The sequence below is a fragment of the Mus caroli genome, unplaced genomic scaffold, assembly GCF_978045245.1.
Source record: "Mus caroli unplaced genomic scaffold, Mus_caroli_1 scaffold_5, whole genome shotgun sequence".
NCBI classification, from domain to species: Eukaryota; Metazoa; Chordata; class Mammalia; order Rodentia; family Muridae; genus Mus; species Mus caroli.
Window position 1 is genome coordinate 84,177,456 of NW_028227260.1, and position 20,340 is coordinate 84,197,795.

Below are 20,340 nucleotides of genomic sequence, written 5' to 3' on the forward strand. Positions count from 1 at the left end.
ATAAACCTGGCCAGGCAGCAGGGACACACAACCACTCTGAAAAGCATCCATCTGAAACTGATTCAAATAAGAGAATCAGAGCAATGAAATAAACTTGAAATGGAATTCTAAAAGGAATGAGAAATGTGCATACAATTTCCAGCAGAATTCCACAGAAAGCCACCAGGAACTTGATGCCCCATGCCCCATGTCCAAAAGACATAACAGAACACAGAGAGAAAACTCGTGTTTATCAACATACTGACATTTCTTGCCTTTTAATAGCGGTTATTGAGCAGATTAGAAATTATGACATAGGTATTAGAAATATATTTTAATTCATCGGTCCTCAACAAATCGGCATTTCCACTGTGAGATATCAGAAGAAACTACTAGCCCCCATTGCACCCTTTTCCCTGAATTGTTTGATATGTGTTATTCTCCCAATTATCTAGGATTCGAGGGTATTTGAATAAAATGGGTAAAAGAACTACTCAAATAATTCCCTGAATCAACCTTCTTTTATCTTCATCCCCTTACACACACACACACACACACACACACACACACACACAAACACACACACCTTTCCCTTTCAAGCAATACAAAGTAGCCAGAAAAGCAGACTTAGATTTCACCTTAGCAGTCTTAGCTTCACTTCCCTGCAAAACAGCACTAAGAGAAGGAAGTGGAAAGAAGAGAAGAATAAAGGGTGTGCCTGATCCTCGAAATCAGAAAGATCATCTTTTCATCATTTAACACTAAGATGCTTGGCAACACAGTCGAATGAACATCAAATTGGAGGATGAGGACCAAATAGTTCACTTCACTCCATGTGGGAATTTTGTACCTGGAGTGAAATCAAAGCCCCACAGAAGCACACTAAACCTCTTCTCTCAAAAGGCAGGAAGACAGTGAGAAGCACAAATGTACCTAGCTCACATTTATCTATATTCTGTCTTGAAGGGCACACTGATTGGAGGGGAGAGAGACGTGATCAGTTTGGATTTTACAATCGCATTTGTTACTCTGTGACTGTCTCCAAAAAGAAAAAAAAAAAAAACTGAAATTTTTCACCTACTTGAATACGTACAGCTACTATAGAAAAACAGGGTGTGCACTTTACACATCAGGAAACACACTTTCTACATAGTTCTGGGTACATCTTTGTTCAGCCTTCCTGAGAACAATGATGTTCAATATAGACCACAAGTCTTTACATAAATTAACACTGACTACACAGACATTCCTGAAAAACCTTCAAATCTTTAAAACATGCTATTGATTCAGGCCCCACAGATTCCAAAGGCTGGCATCAGCTATATCACTCTGAGTAATCTTCTAACTGAGGTCCACCCCGCTCCTTTATGTGTGCAAACCACAAATAATCTCTCTTTTCTTGTTATTTGTTATCATGATATAAATTAAAATAGTAAATCACTGGCTGTGACAAAGATTCTGACAACACCTACTTGTCAATAATCAGAAATTAAAGCATTACTATACTGAGCATGGGGTTGACCTAATTTCCTACCGCAGAATTTAAATTTCTTTTCACCTTTTTTAGTTTCAAGTAGTGTGCAAGGTTATTATAACTGCCTCAGAGCTGTTCCTGCTGTCAGTGCTAGAATAATCAGACTTATTGGAATTGCTTTTGTAGTTTCTTAAAAACAAACATTAGGCACATAAAAGTAGCAAATATCTAAAGCATTCACTGAGGAAATGGCAGTTGCCTAATTAAAGGAAGATTTCTTTTGCAACCACTGTTATTTGGTACTGAAAATATATATTCTTTCCACTATTTCCCAGGGCTGAACTAATCACTATGCACCAATATAAAAAAAAAAAGTAGCCTTCTCTGGGGTTTTACTTGGGATTAGGGTCTAGTTTCATATATGATCTGGAACACACACATACACACACACACACACACACACACACACACAAACACATTCACACACGCACATACAGATTTCCATTTAATCTGGGGATCAGACTCTTTCTAGAGGAGCCTTGGCATTTGCATGCTGAATTGTTGAACTTGGCTAGTACTGCTGGAACACTGGCAGGGTGGGGATGGGAAAACAGATTTAGAAGTTTCTGCTACTGTGGGGAAGGGACTTCGGTGGATATGTGTCAATCTAAGCATCAGCAGTCTGATTTTTGTTCCCATGTCTTGCTCTCGGAGACAGTTAACATTTCATTCTGTTTGGGTGAACTCAGGGCAAAGATGATGGCCTTGGTGGCTGTTCCAGCTGTTACTTGTCCTCCCAGCTCTATTTGTTTTTCAAGGCTTACCTCCCACCCACCCTCAACTTTGGCCAAGGCAATTTCATTTCAGGGTCATGTCCAATGCATGATCAAACAATGACGACTGAAAGCAATTCCACACTGCTCAAGGGTCAGAAACCTTTCATATAGCCATGTTGTTTCCTTTGCCCCTCTCGCTTCTTTAAGAGCAAGGGTATCCTCCCCAGGTTTGGAACGAGGAAATGAAATTATCTAGGCATACACACACACATACACACACACACACACACACACACACACACACACACACACACAAAATGATGGGTTGGCAAGGACAGACAGGGAGAGTTAACTCAGGAACCAGGAAGAACATTTGCTAAAGAAAGAATGTTAATTTCACTTAAAGACTTTACTTTGACTTAAACCAGAAGATGGATCCCCCCCCCAACACACACACACACACACTTGGGATTAAAGTGTTTTATAATTAATACTATGGCTCCCTTGGACAATTAACCCCATTCAATTTAAGTTTCAAACTTAACTTCACATTTAAGTGAGATAAGCAGTGTCTTGCCCTTTCCATTGTGATCAGATTAAGAATCACAAACTTTGCTTAAGGACAAGCAGACACCCGGAGAACAGAGAAGGCACTCTGAAATGACTCCACACTGAACCTCAAAAGAAGCCCAATAAGCAAATTAATAATAATACTATAAATAATAATAATACATAGAAAATCTCAAACCCTTAAGCCCCTCTTTCTTTTCTCAGTCAATTCCTTGACTTTCTAGGCTTTAATTGCCCGTGTTTTCTTTATTTCTCCAAGTCCTGCAGCATGGACTAAGCACAGGAGAAAACACAGGGAGGGAAATGTCAGTTGGAATCCTCGGAAGAAATCAGGCAGAAAGTTGACCTTTTGGCACTTAGCAGTGCAATGCAAGGTAGAACCGCGTGCGTGCGCCCCTTTTTCCTGCCAGGTCCAATGACGGTTTCGGGGGAACAGCCCGCCTGGTTCCTGTCCAAACTGGGAGCCCCGCAAAGGAGCAAAAAGCTCCCCGGGCCCGATCCCCGCAGGAGGAAACCAGCTGTCCCTCTCTGGGCAAAGCGAGAAATCCGCTTTAGCTCTCCGAGCCGTCCCAGCAGCCAGGAAGGAGCTGGCTGGCAAGCACTGGCGCCGGGGTGGAAGCCCCAGGGACGCACCTGCAGAGGCTCCCAGGACAGGCGGGGAGACCTGCCCGGACGCCCCGGTCTAGCTGATACCAGCCGCCACCAGCTAGCACTGCTTCTGGTCCAAGTTTTGCCTTCCCCTGGCAGCTGCTCGTGCCACAAGTGCACAAATTGCGGGGATAAGAGGGGGTCCAGGGCTGCGATCCACTTACCCTTTGAGGTGTTCCCTCATGGTTGTAAGGGTTTCACAGGCAGTGAGGGCCAGGCGCTTAGAGCGGAGGAGTAAGCTTGCCCAAGCCACGGGGCTCCCCGAAAGTCAAGCGCCGCCGCCCAGGCTCGCAGCCGAAAGCACTGCGGAGGAGCCGCCGCTGGCTGGCGGGCTGGCGGGAGGGCGGGCGGGACAGGGAGGGGGAGCCGCGTGCAGACGGGGCGGGGCTGGGAAGGGCTCCTCCCCCACCTAAGGACCTGGGAACCTGGATAGACAGGGACAGGGCAGTGAGCCCTTTCAAAGCAGAACAGAAATGGGGGTGGTGGGGTGGTGGAGGAGACATAAAGAAAGACCGAAAGGAGTTGAAGCTAGACCCAGGAACCTGGAGCCGCATCCCCTCTTGCCAACATCCCCTTAAAAATCTTCTGGCAAGGCTACTTGTTGCCTAAATAAATGACCTAGGTGCAAATGACCTCATCGCAGATAATTAGTGTGTGGGCTTGGAGTTTTCTTTTTAGAAAATGAAAGAAAAAAATAATCACACGAGAAAGTATTCACCTCCCTTCTACACCTTTGTCTTCCTCAACTGAAAATTAAAGAAGTAGGACAGGGAAAAAAAAAATCAAACTTATCCTGAGTTACTATGAATCTTTCTTTCTTTATTTTTTGAGACAGGGTCTCTCACATAGTTCTGACTGTCCTAGAACTCACTAAGTAGACCAGACCAGGCTGGCCTTGAACTCACAGACATCCACCTGTTTCTTCCTCCCCACAATACCCGGCTACCCTAGATTCTTAAGAAACAACCTTTGATATTATAGCACTGATTCTTAAAATGTCCTTCTAGAACTAACAGTTTCACCATCACCAGAAGACTTCTTTGAAAGTCCCCCCCACGTGCCCCCAAGAGCCTCAACCTGGATGTACCAAATCAAAACCTGAACACATTAAAGTTAGAGAGGCGCCGATAAAGACTCAGAGCATAGCAGCACTGGTGTTTTTATCTTGAAGTGTTAGAAAAAATCTGGAAGGATCTCTCTTTCCAGTATAGCACTGGATTTGAAAAGTAAGTAGGCCTTGAGGGCCTAGCGTGACTCATATCAGAAGCTGTCATAGGAAGGTAGAATTCTACTAAATGCAACTGTTTTGATCTTGGAGATATTCCCGTTGGAAGGAAAACTTTATTAGCACAAGAATTGCCCACACTCTCTACTTCATAGATTAGAATCCAAGGAGCTAGTCTTTTTCTTTTTTTATCTTTCAATCATTTGTTTTTTTGTTTTTTTTTTTACTCTTCTGGAGGATTCATCCCCTTAAGTCTACATTTTATGTGTTTTCCTTTTATTTTTTAAAATATCATCTTTTCTCCCCTCTACATTTATTGCTTAGATTGTTTAAGCCTAAAGGACCTGCAAACATCAATTTCCATTTATTGGTATGGTACGGCACAACAAAGAGGCAGAAATGGAGAAAGTAAAAGGGGACTTGGCGGCTTCTTCATTACTTTTGACAAACCAAATAAAAATGCAAACGTTACCACTAAAGATATGTGCCTGTAGGTAAGACTAGTGGTGCTATTTTAAAGCAAATATGTCATTTTTTGGCATTTCTCTTCAGCGACTCAGTCTGGTGCCTGCAATGCTTTAGCAATTCCGAGCTAGTGAGCTGAAGAGGCAGCTGCTAGTGCGGTCTAAGGAGGACACACTCAGACTTATTTTTGGGCGAGGATGTCCGTAGGCCTAAAAGTAGATTCCAAGTCTGCCTCTCTCTAGAATGCAGGCATTAGTGGCCTTTGATGAGAAAGCAGTGGCTTCGAAAGTAAATCAGTTAATCACCGCATCGATGCTGGACATCACTTAAATATTGTTTACTTCAAGGAGAAGATACAGACCTCACAGCATGGACACTTGTAACTATTAGAAATCAATTGAGTAAGGATCTGCAAGGCCTGTGTGCTGAGGTTGGCTATCATTTGCTTCTCTTTGTTTTCTGTCGGTTGGTTGATAGTTTTGCAGTTAAGTGAACTGCTCAAGATTCAGGACTTCTGTTTCTCTGAACTATAAATGCAGGAGTCTATTTTCCCACTGCCCAATTAGAGAACTCCTAAGAATGATTTGTCAGGGAAAAGACAAAGAATGGAAAACATAGAATCGCTATTCAGACTTTTTTTTTTTTTTAATTTGACAGATGGCAATCCTCAAAAATATAGCAGTAAGTTCTTTTTTAGACTGGAGTTATAGGCACTTAAACAGTTGTTCCAAAATCTTGGTATTATTTTAGAAAATACTGAAAGTATTAAGGGATGACGTGGGTATCACACTGACTACTTTATTGTTGATTTCAGCCATATTAAGACTTTTGCTTAGTAAGGGAAGATTGCTTTTAAAAGCCCAGAGTTGCCTTACCTTCATTAGTGATATCATCTATATTGTTTATTTATAGTAGCTATTTCATACTATTCTTGATTTGAAGTGGTGCAGGAAATGGCACCTATAAAATGCACTAATCTGTGTCACAACTCGCATCCATTTTTATCCCCATTATTGCTGTTGTTCTGTTTTCATTGGAACCACAGACCAGAAAAGGATCTGGAAAACCGGACTGCAGACCCTACCTTGGGCAAGCTCTCTGTCCCACCTTCATAACTAGAACATGGTGGCTTAAGAGCTGAAACTAGCCGGGGCGTGGTGGCACACACCTTTAATCCCAGCACTGGGGAGGCAGAGGCAGGCAGATTTCTGAGTTCAAGGCCAGCCTGGTCTACAAAGTGAGTTCCAGGACAGCCAGGGCTACACAGAGAAACCCTGGCTCGAAAAACAAACAAACAAAGAGCTGGGACTAGAGAACTTGTTTCTACGAGTTATACATTTAGCTACTCTGCTGCACTACCACAGAGAGAGCCTCATTTAAAAAAAAAAAAAAAAGCCTGTTTTCTTTAGCGTGCTCAAAGCAAGCTTATTGATAGATGGGAGCAAAGGGGAAGCAAGTTTGTAGAAATAGCAGTGAAAATGGAATGACACATGAAGGGGTCAAGAAGGTGATTCGCTGAACTTTCCTGTAGCTAAAACATTAGTCTTTGAATCGCTTAAACTTTGCCAGCACCTTCGGAAAAACTAGTTCTCTACCCTAAGAGACTGGGCTGCATGGCGCCCTCCTTTCTCCTTCCCATGGCTATTGAGTGAGCTCCAGTCTGTTCTGTACCCCTAGGACGCTGAACCTCTGTAGAATCAGGCTTTCTTGCCCTTTGATTTCCTTTCACTTTCAACCAATGGGAGGCAGTGATGAAAGAAAGGTCTATGGAAGAAGATGAAAAGGAAGAAAGCAAGTGATAGCTAGGTATTTATTTCTCAAGCTCCCTCCTGCTGACCCCAGGCCTGGCTGGACCTCAGTTCTTTGACTTGTGGCCACAAGCCTTACAATCTTTCCCTTCAGGCCCAGCACTCTGCAGGTGCCCCCAAACCATTCCTTTCCCTTTGTACATTTTTGCAGTTTTGCTGTTCCTGGTTTTGCACCTTCCTTCGCCAAATCTTTGAAATAGATATTTTTCCTCATACCGTCTTCAAGTTCCACTATTCAAGTGTCCTCTTGAATACTGACCAAAAAGAGTCCTTTCCAACTTAAGCCACCTTCTAGAGCAATATGGATTAGACACTGAAAGGGGACAGCAGGAAGACAGAAAACCCAGTTACACTCCTTGGGGTGGAAAAGCAGACTAAACAGTCACTGGGCAAGTATTTGTATAAAGCTCCTATTAGGCCCACAAGAAGTCACATCAAAATGATAATATGAATAGGCGCCCCAAATAACAAAACCTTTTTTCTTTTGAACAGCTTTGGTGGTCTATTTGCCTTCAGGAGGGAATGTCAACACAGAGGTTATAGAAAAAAACAAGAAAGGACTACTGTGAAAATCTAGAGTTCATCTGTGTTGATACCTGAAAGGTGTGCGGGACCTTCAGAAAGATGAATTGTAGCTACAAATATGGCTTTATCAGATTTGTCTTTAGAAAAGTCAGCCTGGGAATAGAGTAGCCAGTGCAAGCTTACTGCAATATAACAAGGGTCTGAACAATGATAGTGGCAGAAGTAAGAAATGGTAATATAGAGTAGACATTAAGGGATCCCTGACGAACTAGATGTTATACATTGACAGTGAAGAAGGAAGATGTTGGTCCTAAATTCACTAGCATCAAATGAGGAATGTTACAATGGTCTAATATCCCACACCCTGCACCCAATGCACATATTCTTATTTTCTAATTGAATTGGTCCATGGCATTGGGATTTGTCAGGCTCTCCAGGAGAATCTAGCCTTTAACCAAGGATAAAGCCTTCTCTTTGTGTTCTATTGCTGTGAAGAGATACAACCAAGGTAACTTTTATCACAGAAACTATTTCATTGGGGCCTTGTTTACCGTTTCAGAAGTTTAGTCCATTATCAGCATGGCAGAAGCAGACGGGCATGTTGGAACACAGGCAGAAATGTGCTGGAGAAGTCTGTGAGAGCTACATCCTAATCTGCTGGTCCAGACTCTGGCTTTTGAAACCTCAAAGCCCAAGCCTAGGGACATATTTTTTCCAACAAGACCACCAGTTCTAATTGTTCTATTCCTTCTCAACTAGAGCCACTCCCTGATAACTAAGCATTCAAATAATGAGCCCATGGGGACGTTCTCTTTCAAATGACCACAGGACTATAATCCCAGGGTGGATTCCAGGACTGAATGATTAACATTTACAAAGCAAGAAATGTCACAGCAGGATAAAGGGTAAGAGGACAAATGATGACTAAAATGTTGAACGTGACAAGGTAAAGATAGTTGCATGGTGTAAATACTGAAGGTGCCTAGGAGGCAGCTGTTGGTCCTCTTAATCTGTAGCTAGAAGGATAATAGTTTGGACTAGAGTAACCAGTGCATGCTGAAAGGAGCCTGGTATGGTTGTCTCCTGAAAGGCCCTGCCAGAGCCTTACAAATACAGAGGCGGCTCCTCACAGGCAATAATTGGACTGAGTGTGGGGTCCCTAATAGAGGAGTCAGAGAAAGGACTGAAAGAATTGAAGAGGTTTGCAACCCCATAGGAAGAACACAATATCAACCAACCAGATCCCCCAGAACTCCCAGGGACTAAGCCAAGGAGTACACGTAAACATGGCTCCAGATGCATAAGTAGCAGAGGATGGCCTTGTCAGGCTTCAATGGGAGGAAAGGTCCTTGGTCCTATGAAGGCTGGATAGATGCCCCAATGTAGAGGAATCAAGAGTGGGGGTGGGGTGGGGGAGGTGGGAGTGGGTAGCTGGGTGGGGGAATACCCTCAAAGAAGCAGCGGGAGGGGGGATTGGGTGGAGTTTTTCAGGAGGTGAGAAAACCAGAAAAGTGTTTTTACATTTGAAATGTAAATAAAGAAAATATCCAATAAAAAACAAGAGTTACAGATTAGAAATCGTGAGTAAGGTGAGGACGGGGAGAGAGCAGGGCCAGGAGGCAGGGGTGGGGTGTGGGTGAAGAAATGGCAAAATTCCTTGTAGGAATGTTAGACTTGGATGTACCCATTTTATGGAGAGTATGAAGGACCAAGCACAGAAGCCAGGCTGCTCTAATCTTCCTCAAGCACATCCTTTTTTTCTTTAAAAAAAAATCTTTCTAGGCTACTTGTGATTTTCAGTGTTACTCCAAAATTAGCAGTATAAAACTGCAGACTAGAATAAGAAAATGACAAGGAATAGATTTATTGGACATTTGAGCGGCAGTGGGGAATGGTGGTGGTGGTGGTAGTCTATGTGTGTGTAGGAGTGGCCTTAGGGAACATCACCATTAGCTAGGATCCGGCTTTTCTCTAGCTCTAAGAGACTCTATATGAATTTTTTTATTTACTGTAGCCAATGTTAAATATAACCTGTACCACTTTGTAAAAACTCATTCAGAGAATAGGTGTCACTTCAAGACAGTAATGCATATTTTATAGTAAATATGCACCTGGATACCCAGTAAGCATATAATATCTGTATGCTTCTCTTTGCATAGTGGGAGCTCTAGCCATGGACCATGAATCAGACTTCTAACAAATGCTTACCATAACTGTGAATCACTGCCACTTAGGGCAAATGTGATGGCATAATAATTAAAATACATATACTAATGCCTCTAGATCATTGTTAAACTGTCAACAACCAAGTCACCCAGAGCACATCAAACTCCCACCAAAGGTTATTTTTGCCATGCTCTTCTTTTACAGGGAAGCAGGATAAGCCAGGCCAGGAAAAGTTTTCTGAGACAGCTGCCAACTACACCAGAGATTTCACCAGACAGGTTCCAGATAAAGTCGAACTCTCCTTCAATTGCATGCAGTTTTCATTTAATACAATTTCTTAAAGCTTCACAGAGCTACCTATATCAAGCTGAACATCTAAAAAGATGTGAAGTTTAGCATCTTCACTAAAATAAAGGCACACTTCATTAACCTCACAGGCCGGTAGTCGCTTAGTGGGAAAGAATTCAGCAAGCCTATTAGCCTGCCAGCTATATAGCACTACCAGGCTCCTTTGAACTACACCACCTCGTGCTAAAAATGGAGAACCGGTTAAGGTGGTGCAACTACATCTGCTGCAAAATTCCTGGTCCACCTTTACAGCTCAGAACTGTAACTATTTTGTCTGCCTTTCCCAACCGGATTGTGCCAAATAACAGGAATTTCAAAACTAGGCAGAAATTCTGACACTCTGCATAATCTCTCTTCCTCTTCAGCTACAAATAAGGCTTTGTATTCGATTAGACGCACAGCAGGTGAAAACCCCAATTAGTGAATTCATTCTAGGGCCTCTCTACCTTCCTCCCACACACAACCACACTTTAGAAAAAAATAGGGGAAGTCATAGTCTTTTCTCAAATCACAAATTAACCCTTTGATCTACCCAGTGAAGAAGAATTATCACTGGAAATGGGGAAAAGTTGATTATTTTTTTCTTCTTGACTTCACAATTGGGGTTACAGACAATTCTGCTTTCACACAATCGACTGTTTTCTCCACAAATGTGCTCAGATCTTCTGATCAATCCAGAAATCGCAAGGTTTTTTTTCTTCCTAACTGAAAATTCACAGTGCCAGAATTATCTAAAGAATGATTAATGAGCAGCCTGCTACCAGAGAGAATTACTTTTAAATTATGTTCTTATTTAGTGTATTTGAGATGAGAAATATTAAATTTCAGTGTAAACAGTATGTGTTGGCCTTAGGAAGTACACAAAGTCTATTTTTCATACTTTGTGAGTATTTATTTGTCAGAGGAAATCATCATTGAGGAAGAGGAGAGGTTTGGTTTGAGCATTCAAAAAATTGAGACAGCTTTAGTTTTTAGAGTGATTTACTTATACTTTGCCAATTGCTTTTCTGGAAATAATTCACAACCCAGTTTTATTTATGAGCAGATGATTTTAAAAGAGCAGCTTTGTCTTCTCTAATTGTTTTAGGACTGTCACTGTTCTTGAAACAAGTCTTACAACTTATTATCCACAAGAAAATCCTGAACACACATCAAATAGTAATAGAGCTTTTAGAAGCAGTCATCTGTTACTGTCACTGGCTCATTTCATCCCGAGTCTTCTTAATTAAAATGCAAAGTTCTACATACATGCCTTCCTAAATTACCCTTTGCTGAAATTCTCGAATTTCATAAAAAATGTTAAATGACAACCTAAGCATTATTAATACTCCTTACTTGGTTCTTGAGATTGGGTAAAGTAAACAAAGGATTTGCCAGTCAATTATATGAACAAGGAAGTCATTTTAAATTGAAACAGATAAGGAAATGTAATATTCATATACTACAGATGATGACATGAGTTTTTTTTTTTTTTTCCTTTAGGATGACTATCTTTACGATTCATGTTCTATCTGAAGTAGCCTTCTTAATCTGCAGCAAGTATAGCTGCTTTGGATAGCATACTGCATCAAGGTGCAAAGCAGAGACCAGGTCAAGTTTGTCCCTTAGAGGCTAGTCACTAGACCCTTTCTAGGTGAGTAATTTAAACACTTAGGGGCATTTGCTAACTGTTCTGTAAAAATACGGATACTACTGAGCAGGAGGAGAGTATGGGTCAAAATCACACAATGACTCTGAGAGACCTTTGAGGCCTGGGGAACGCTGTGTAATTGAAAAGGCCCTGCTTCACAGGTGTGACTCCTTATAAGCAAGTCTACTATGGGCAAGAAGAAGGATGCTTCAAAACAAAAAAACCTTAAAGGGCCAAGCGGTGCACAATTAATAATCCCAGTTGTTCCAGAGAGGCTAAAACAGGGATCAAGGCCTGGTTTACAATGTTAGACACTGTTTTAAAATACAACACCACTAAATAACAATAAATTCAAGTATCATCACTTAAACTTTTCAATTTAAATTTTTGTGTAAAGAAAAATGAGATTTCCAACTATCTGAGGCCGTCCTCTTTCAGCTTCTTGTCTTGTTTTGTTAACTAGGAAAGCCACTTCTCAGGAGACTGAGATGGGATCACTGTGAATCGAAGGAAATCCTGCACTCTAGTGAACTCAAGGCCATCCTGGAATACATACTGCGACTTGGTCTTGAAAGTCTACCACTACTCCCTCCAAAGCAAGTAAATGAAAAAAATTAATGATAAATCCATAACCACAGCCTAAGATATGATGAAACATTACAATATTTGCTATTCTTCTTTGGGTACAAATGTTAAAATACAATTATATTTCAGACATGTTTTAAGAAAATGGCATATCTTGGTTCATGTTTTTAGATAGCAGACACTGTGAGAAAAATAGTGAATATTGATTTTTGTAGGTTTCAGTGGGAGAAAAAGCGGTCTTTGATGGAAGTCTCTTGGTGGCAGGTTTTGAATAGGCTGCATATGTTAGGAATTCCACAGAGAGTCAGACATCAATGAAAGAGGAACTGGATAGATTACAGGTTCGGCTCAGATCAGTAGTAGAGCACCTGCCTAGCATGTATGAGGTCCTGTGTCCTTCTCCTACCACTGAAAAATAGTGTGTGTGTGTGTGTGTGTGTGTCTGTTTATAAAACAACTTTACCACTTAATAATATATCAATAGCTGAATATTGTACTGTAGCTCTGAGTCATTTTTGTCAGAATGAAAACATGCACACTTATTTATATGTATGTGTGCCCATGTACAAGCACATGCCATAGTAGAAGGGTTATGGTCAAAGTACAACCCAGAGGATTCAGTTCTCTCCTACCATGTGGACAGAGGATGGAACTCAAATCATCAGGCTTAAAAACAGGTGACTTTACCTGTTGAACTATCTTCCCAGTCAGGGAAAATTTTTACATATGAAAAGAAAAATGGCTGCAATGTATTTTTATTTTTCCCACAACTTCTAAGGAATTATTTAAAGTACTAGCCCTCAAACTAAATTTTTTCCATTAAGTGTCTTTGTTAAAATGTCCTTTAAATGTCTTTAAATGGTAGCAATGACGGTGTATTTGTAGAGTACTTTCATATGTCTTTGTTGGTTATCCAAACTTTTCTTCTTTTTCTTTACAGTTAGTGAAAGCTGGAGGATCCTAGGAACCCAGCATTGGAATATAGAAAAAGATTCCACAATGTTATCTGATTACTATAGGGATTCAATGGAAATTGACTTTAGTGGGTTTGCAATCTACTTGGGGCAAGGGGTGGGATACACACACGTATAACCAAACATAAAATTAGTGACATTAAGATAATTACAGAAATAAAAAAGAAAACAAATGTTAAAGTTAAAGGGGAAAATGTATCAGTTTGAACTCTTGAAGATCGAGAACTAACTAGTTTGGGGTTGGCCATTCAGTGGATAAAGGCACTTCCTGCCAAGCCTGATGAGTTCAGTTCTCCCCCTGGAACCCATGAGAGAAAGAAGAACCAGTTTCCAAAAGTTTCCTCTGATCCATATATGTTGTGATATGTGGTATACATGCACTCGAATGCTCATCATGATGATGATGACAATGATGATGACAATGATGACGACGATGATGGAAATAGTTGTAACACAGTCCAAGAATGGAGTCATGTGAGAATTCTGAGTGCTTGTGAGAGCACTCCAAGAAGACAAGACCAGAGTTTTGTGGCCTCAGTTTATTCAAAACAAGAATTGTTCTTGGAATTTGAGTTTGGTTCCTCCCAGGTGTATCAGATAGGAGTGAGTATACTTCAGATTATTCATTACAACGGGCTATTGTTTATCTGCCACTATAAAAAAAAAAACATGTTTTTGCCACATGCTGCTTGCCCATCTTGTACACCTTGCCCTTGTGATTAGACACTTTATTCATGTGACTCTTCTTAATCCTCAGAGTATATATTGTTTGATGCTATGAATAAAGTTGGCTATTTTATGAGACTTTAGTCCACCTTACTTTTAGGCTCTACTCTCCCAAGCAACATCACCTCTAGAGTGGTAACCTACATCACCATCATCATCAACAACAACAACAAGAAGAAGTTAAAATGTTTTTTATTGGATATTTTCTTCATTTACATTTCAAATGTTATCCCAAAAGTCCCCTATACCCTCCCCCTGCCCTGCTCCCCTACCTACTCACTCCCACTTCGTGGCCCTGGCTTTCCCCTGTACTGGGGCATATAAAGTTTGCTAGACCAAGGGGCCTCTCTTCCTAATGATGGCCGACTAGGCCATCTTCTGATACATATGCAGCTAGAGACATGAGTTCTGGGGGTACTGGTTAATTCATATTGTTGTTCCACCTATAAGGTTGCAGACCCCTTCAGCTCCTTGGGTACTTTCTCTAGCTCCTCCACTGGGAGCCCTGTATTCCATCCAATAGCTGACTGTGAGCATCCACTTCTGTATTTGCCAGGCACTGGCATAGCCTCACAGGAGACAGCTATATCAGGGTCCTTTCAGCAAAATCTTGCTGGTCTATGCAATAGTGTCTGCGTTTGGTGGCTGATTATAGGACGGACCCCCGGGTGGGGCAGTCTCTGGATTGTCCATCCTTTCTTCTTAGCTCTAAACTTTGTCTCTGCAACTCCTTCCATGGATATTTTATTCCCTATTCTAGGGAAGAATGAAGTATCCATGTGTTGGTCTTCCTTCTTGATTTTCTTGTGTTTTGGAAATTGTATCTTGGGTATTCTAGGTTTCTGGGCTAATATCCACTTATCAGTGAGTGCATATCAAGTGACTTCTTTTGTGATTGGGTTACCTCACTCAGGATGATATCCTCCAGATACATCCATTTGCCCAAGAATTTCATAAATTCATTATTTTTAATAGCTGAGTAGTACTCCATTGTGAAAATGTACCACATTTAAAAAGTTAAAATGTTATAAAAGAACTAACCCAGTACTTTTGTAGGTATATAAAAATTTAAACGAGTGAGGGAGGCATTAGATATTGCTAAGTCGTTAAAAGTACTTGCTGCTTTTATGGAAGATCAGGGTTCAGTTCTCAGCACGGACACAGTGGCTTATAACAGTTTGTAACTTCAGTTCCAATGGAGCTTCCACCATCTTCTGGCCCCCAAGGAGATCAGGATGTACACAATGCACTTACATAAATGCAGGCAAGGCAGTCATACATAAAAAATAAATAAATAAATCTTTTTTTCTAAACTTAAAACATCTTTAAGTTGATTCCATAAACTGCTAAGAACTCACATTAATAATTAGCAAGACAAATTTATTGATAATATACTGTTGTGCTATAATATTAGTTTATGTGTTTTAGAAATTCAAAAATTATTGTGAAATATTAAACATTATATCTTAAATGAGCTAGGTGACAGAATGTATTAATAGTTCCCATTCAGATACCAAATTATTTGTGTGTGTGTGTGATGAAATATTTTTTCTTTTTTTCTGTCTTTTTTTTTTTTTTTTTCAAGACAGAGTTTCTCTGTGTAGCTTTGGATGTCCTGGAACTCACTCTGTAGACCAGGCTGGCCTGGAACTCAGAAATCCGCCTGCCTCTGCCTCCCAAGTGCTGGGATTAAAGGCGTGCGCCACCACTGCCTGGCGAGATCTTTTTTTTTTTTTTTTTTTTTTTTTTTTATCCAAAGTAACAATATCTTTATTTACAAAATATACAGTTTAACAGAAACAGCTTGCTTTGTACACATAGAGATGAGGTCTTAATATATCAGTCTTGCGTTGAACCTAAAGAATCCTCCTAGGTGCTGGGATTACTAGTTTGTGCCATTTTATCCAATTCTCAAATCATATTTTTGAGTTAATATCAATAATGCCTTACTACAAAAATCTATGTCCTCATGGGATGACCTGACATCAATTCCTTAGAAGGTAGCTGAAAAGGAATGGATGCTTTTTCTCATATGACAGGCATAGGAAAGACTGGCAGCACCTGTGCTATTAGGATATATTTTTCTTCAAATAGAATTAAATTTGTAGTGAGAAGAAATAGTGATGAAAAAGAGAATAGGGGGTAGAGATACAGCTCAAAACTTTAGAGCACTTGCTGCTCTTACAGAGGGCCTAGGTTCTATTCCTAGCATATGGTGTCTCACAACTGTTACTTCAATTTCAGGGAATCTGATGACTTGGTCTGACTTCTGGAGGCACCAGGCACACATGTTCGTGGTCATACATACAGGCTGGCTAAAGATTTATACATGTGACCAAAAATTAATAAATATAAAATCTATGTTTCAAAGAGAAAACAGAGATCAAAATGGGAATGTGAGTTCAGGAGACTATTCTGTGTTCTGACTTCTATGGGGACCAGTACCACATGTTAGTGCACATACATACATGCAGGCAAAACATTCATACACATGAAATAATAAATAAATCTAAACAATTTAAAAAAGAAAATGGTTTAAAATAAGATTGTGTGCCCAGGACACTATTCCAGCAGTCCAGTTAAGAGAGGATGAAGGGGCAGGGTGCTAGAGAGATGGCTCACTGGTTAAGAACACTGGCTGTTCTTGCAGAGGTCTTAATTCAATTCCTAGCACCCATATAGTGGCCTATAGCCTCCTGTAACTTCAATTCCAAAGGATCTGATGGCCTCTTCTGACCTTCACAGGGGCCAGGCACACATGCAGTAAGCACGAAATCTGTGCAGGAAGAACATTACTACAATAAATCTAAAGATACTTTGAAGAGAAAAAAGGAGGACAAAGGCCTGAACTAAAGGTGTAGCACTAAAAATTGATGAAATGGTATTCTTCAAGACAGGTTATAGAATTTATAGAATTAAGTGAATGCTACTTTTAACTGATTGGATGTATGATACAGGAAAGGGAAAAAGCCTAGGATTTTTGGTTTGATTTGGTTTGGCTTGTTTGGAGTTTTTGTTGTTTTTGTTTTGTTTTAGTTTAGTTTGGTTTGGTTTGGTTTGTTGAGACTAGATTTTACTATGTAACTCAAGCTGTCCTTGAACTAATTACATCACCTTTGCTGGCCTTAAAGCCACAGCAATACTCCAATCTCAGTCTCCCTAGTGCTGGGATTACAGGTATGAGTTATCATACTTGAATACATTTAGGATTTATTTTTTTTATTTTTTAAATTTTATTATTTATTTTTATGTGTATTTTATTTTATTTTATTTTATTTTATTTTATAGGTGTATTTGCCTACAGAAATGTCTGTGTACCACATGCATGCAGTCCTTGCAGAGGCCAAAAGAGAACATCAGATCCCCTAGGACTGGAGTGGCTGTGAGCTGCTGGAAATTGATCCTGGGTCCTCTGGAAAAGCAACAAGTGATCTTAACTACTGCGCCATCTCTCCAACACCATGTGTTTAGGATTTTTGATAAATAGCATCACTGGTTGTAGATTCTCATATATAGATATGAGTGTATATATAAACATGCATATATAATATGCAATATATAAATATATGTACACTATATGTGCATTTTTTACGACACCTTGTTCCTTACTGACTTTGGAATTATGGGCAAGAGGTGTACATTTAGCAAGAGGGAAGCCCTGGGTCTGATCTTCAAAGCCTCAAAACAACAACCAAGAAACGGTTAAAATTCAGAGCTAAAGAAATATAAATAGAATGAAACCTTAAGAAAGGAGATGTTAGAACACAGATAGTAAGATTATAGGGCTTGACACAGTTATTAAGTGTCACTATGCACACCCACCAAAGTAAGAACGATAAACAATTCAGGGTGTTAGGACATATGCAGAGAAAGTAGAACTCTCAAGCTTTGTTCATGGGAGTGAAAAATGGTATAATTATGCTGGGAACTAAAAGAATACATAAAAGATCAACATATATGTGCACTATGGTCTCAAAATTCCATTGCTTAATATAGTTCCTGCATAAATATATTCATGGAATAATGTATTTTAAAATGTTTAGATTATCATTCTGAGTATGGAATGCTTAATCACATACTTTATAGAGTATATTCACATAGTGGAATATCCCTCCAATGAACAGAAACAATCTACTACTTTACTCAGTGGTATAGATGAAGTTCTTTAAAGAACCAGACACAAGAGTACATGAAGCACTTATATATATATATATATATATATATATATATATATATATATATATATATATAATGTATAAATACATTTTAAGAAGAAAGTGTGTGTGTGTTTACAAAACCTGACAAGAATAGTTCACGGTTTTCAAAGTCAACATAGTGAGTAGTCATAGATGGTGAATAATGGTTATAAGAGAATATACGGTTATTGGTCACACTCAGTTTCTTTAACCATGTATAGATCTGCAAGTCTGTGCACATGACTGTGGGTACCTATGAAGTCAGATGCCCTAGAATTGGAGTTATAGAGCTTTGCGAGCTGCCTAACATTGCTGCTAGAAACTGAAATAGACCTCTGAAAGAGCAACACACCTCCTAAACATGGAGATATCGCTCTATATACAATACTTTTATTTCTTGATCTTGGTGTTAGTTAAATAAATATAATCAGATTTTTAAAGTTCATTGAAGTGCAGAGTTAGATTTAATATATTTTCTTCTTAAAATGTATTTATGCTTTAAATTGGCAGAAGAAATTTGCATATTCTATTATACACAAAATGCTTTGGCATACATATACATTATAGGGCAGAAATGGTGAATTAACATAAATAACAATTTATACATAGTATATATTCTGTGATGAGAATCATTGCTAGTCTATTTTATTAGCAATTTTTTTTAGATTTATTTATTTATTATATGTAAGTACACTGTAGCTGTCTTCAGACATTCCAGAAGAGGGCGCCAGATCTTGTTACAGATGGTTGTGAGCCACCATGTGGTTGCTGGGAATTGAACTCAGGACCTTTGGAAGAGCAGTCAGTGCTCTTAACCCCTGAGCCATCTCTCCAGCCCTTATTTTTTTTTTTATTACATATTTTCCTCAATTACATTTCCAATGCTATCCCAAAAGTCCCCCATACCGCCCCCCACTTCCCTACCCTCCCATTCCCATTCTTTTGGCCCTGGCATTCCCCTATATTGGGGCATATAAAGTTTGCAAGTCCAATGGGCCTCTCTTTCCAGTGATGGCCGACTAGGCCATCTTTCGATACATATGCAGCTAGAGACAAGAGCTCCGGGGTACTGGTTAGTTCATCTTGTTGTTCCGACTATAGGGTTGCAGAACCCTTTAGCTCCTTGGGTACTTTCTCTAGCTTCTCCATTGGGAGCCCTGTGATACATCCAATAGCTGACTGTGAGCATCCACTCCTGTGTTTGCTAGGCCCCTGCATAGTCTCACAAGAGACAGCTATCTTTGGGTCCTTTCAGCAAAATCTTGCTAGTGTATGCAATGGTGTCAGCGTTTAGAAGCTGATTATGGGATGGATCCCTGGATATGGCAGTCTCTAGATGGTCCATCCTTTCATCACAGCTCCGAACTTTGTCTCTGTAACTCCTTCCCTGGGTGTTTTGTTCCCTATTCTAAGAAGGGGCACAGTGTCCACATTTTGGTCTTCATTCTTCTTGAGTTTCATGCGTTTAGCAAATTGTATCTTATATCTTGGGTATCCTAAGTTTTGGGCTAATATCCACTTATCAGTGAATACATATTGTGTGAGTTCCTTTGTGATTGTGTTACCTCACTCAAGATGATGCCCTCCAGGTCCATCCATTTGGCTAGGAATTTCATAAATTCATTCTTTTTAATAGCTGAGTAGTACTCCATTGTGTAAATGTACCATAATTTCTGTATCCATTCCTCTGTTGAGGGACATCTGGGTTCTTTCCAGCTTCTGGCTATTATAAATAGGGCTGCTATGAACATAGTGGAGCATGTGTCCTTCTTACCGGTTGGGACATCTTCTGGATATATGCCCAGAAGAGGTATTGCTGGATCCTCCGGTAGTACTATGTCCAATTTTCTGAGGAACCGCCAGACTGATTTCCAGAGTGGTTGTACAAGCTTGCAATCCCACCAACAATGGAGGAGTGTTCCTCTTTCTCCACATCCCCGCCAGCATCTGCTGTCACCTGAATTTTTGATCTTAGCCATTCTGACTGGTGTGAGGTGGAATCTCAGGGTTGTTTTGATTTGCATTTCCCTGATGATTAAGGATGTTGAACATTTTTTCAGGTGCTTCTCTGCCATTTGGTATTCTTCACTCTCCAGCCCTTATTAGCAAATTTTAATACAATGTTGTTTACTATAGTCAGATAGTGAACTTATTGCACAATAGACCTATTAGTTATATTTTTCCTATCTGAAATTTTGCACCCTTTGTGCAACATAAGGCTTCCCTTTCTATATATTTAACATAC

At 40.0% G+C, this 20,340-nt stretch overlaps 1 protein-coding gene across 5 annotated transcripts in view; it reads right to left on the reverse strand.

The window, feature by feature from the left end:
• The window catches only part of Dmd (dystrophin), a 2,436,643-nt gene that overhangs the window by 154,145 nt on the left and 2,262,158 nt on the right, over positions 1-20,340 (reverse strand). For 2 of the 5 annotated variants that reach the window (XM_029473191.2, XM_021152895.2), the window contains exon 1: positions 3,612-3,766. The exons of the other annotated variants lie outside the window; for them this stretch is intronic. In XM_029473191.2, coding sequence (XP_029329051.1) covers positions 3,612-3,631 — 20 coding nt within the window. In that variant the 5' untranslated portion in view covers positions 3,632-3,766. Of the gene's footprint in view, positions 1-3,611; positions 3,767-20,340 lie in introns of those variants that run through there. 5 annotated transcript variants of the gene reach the window in all.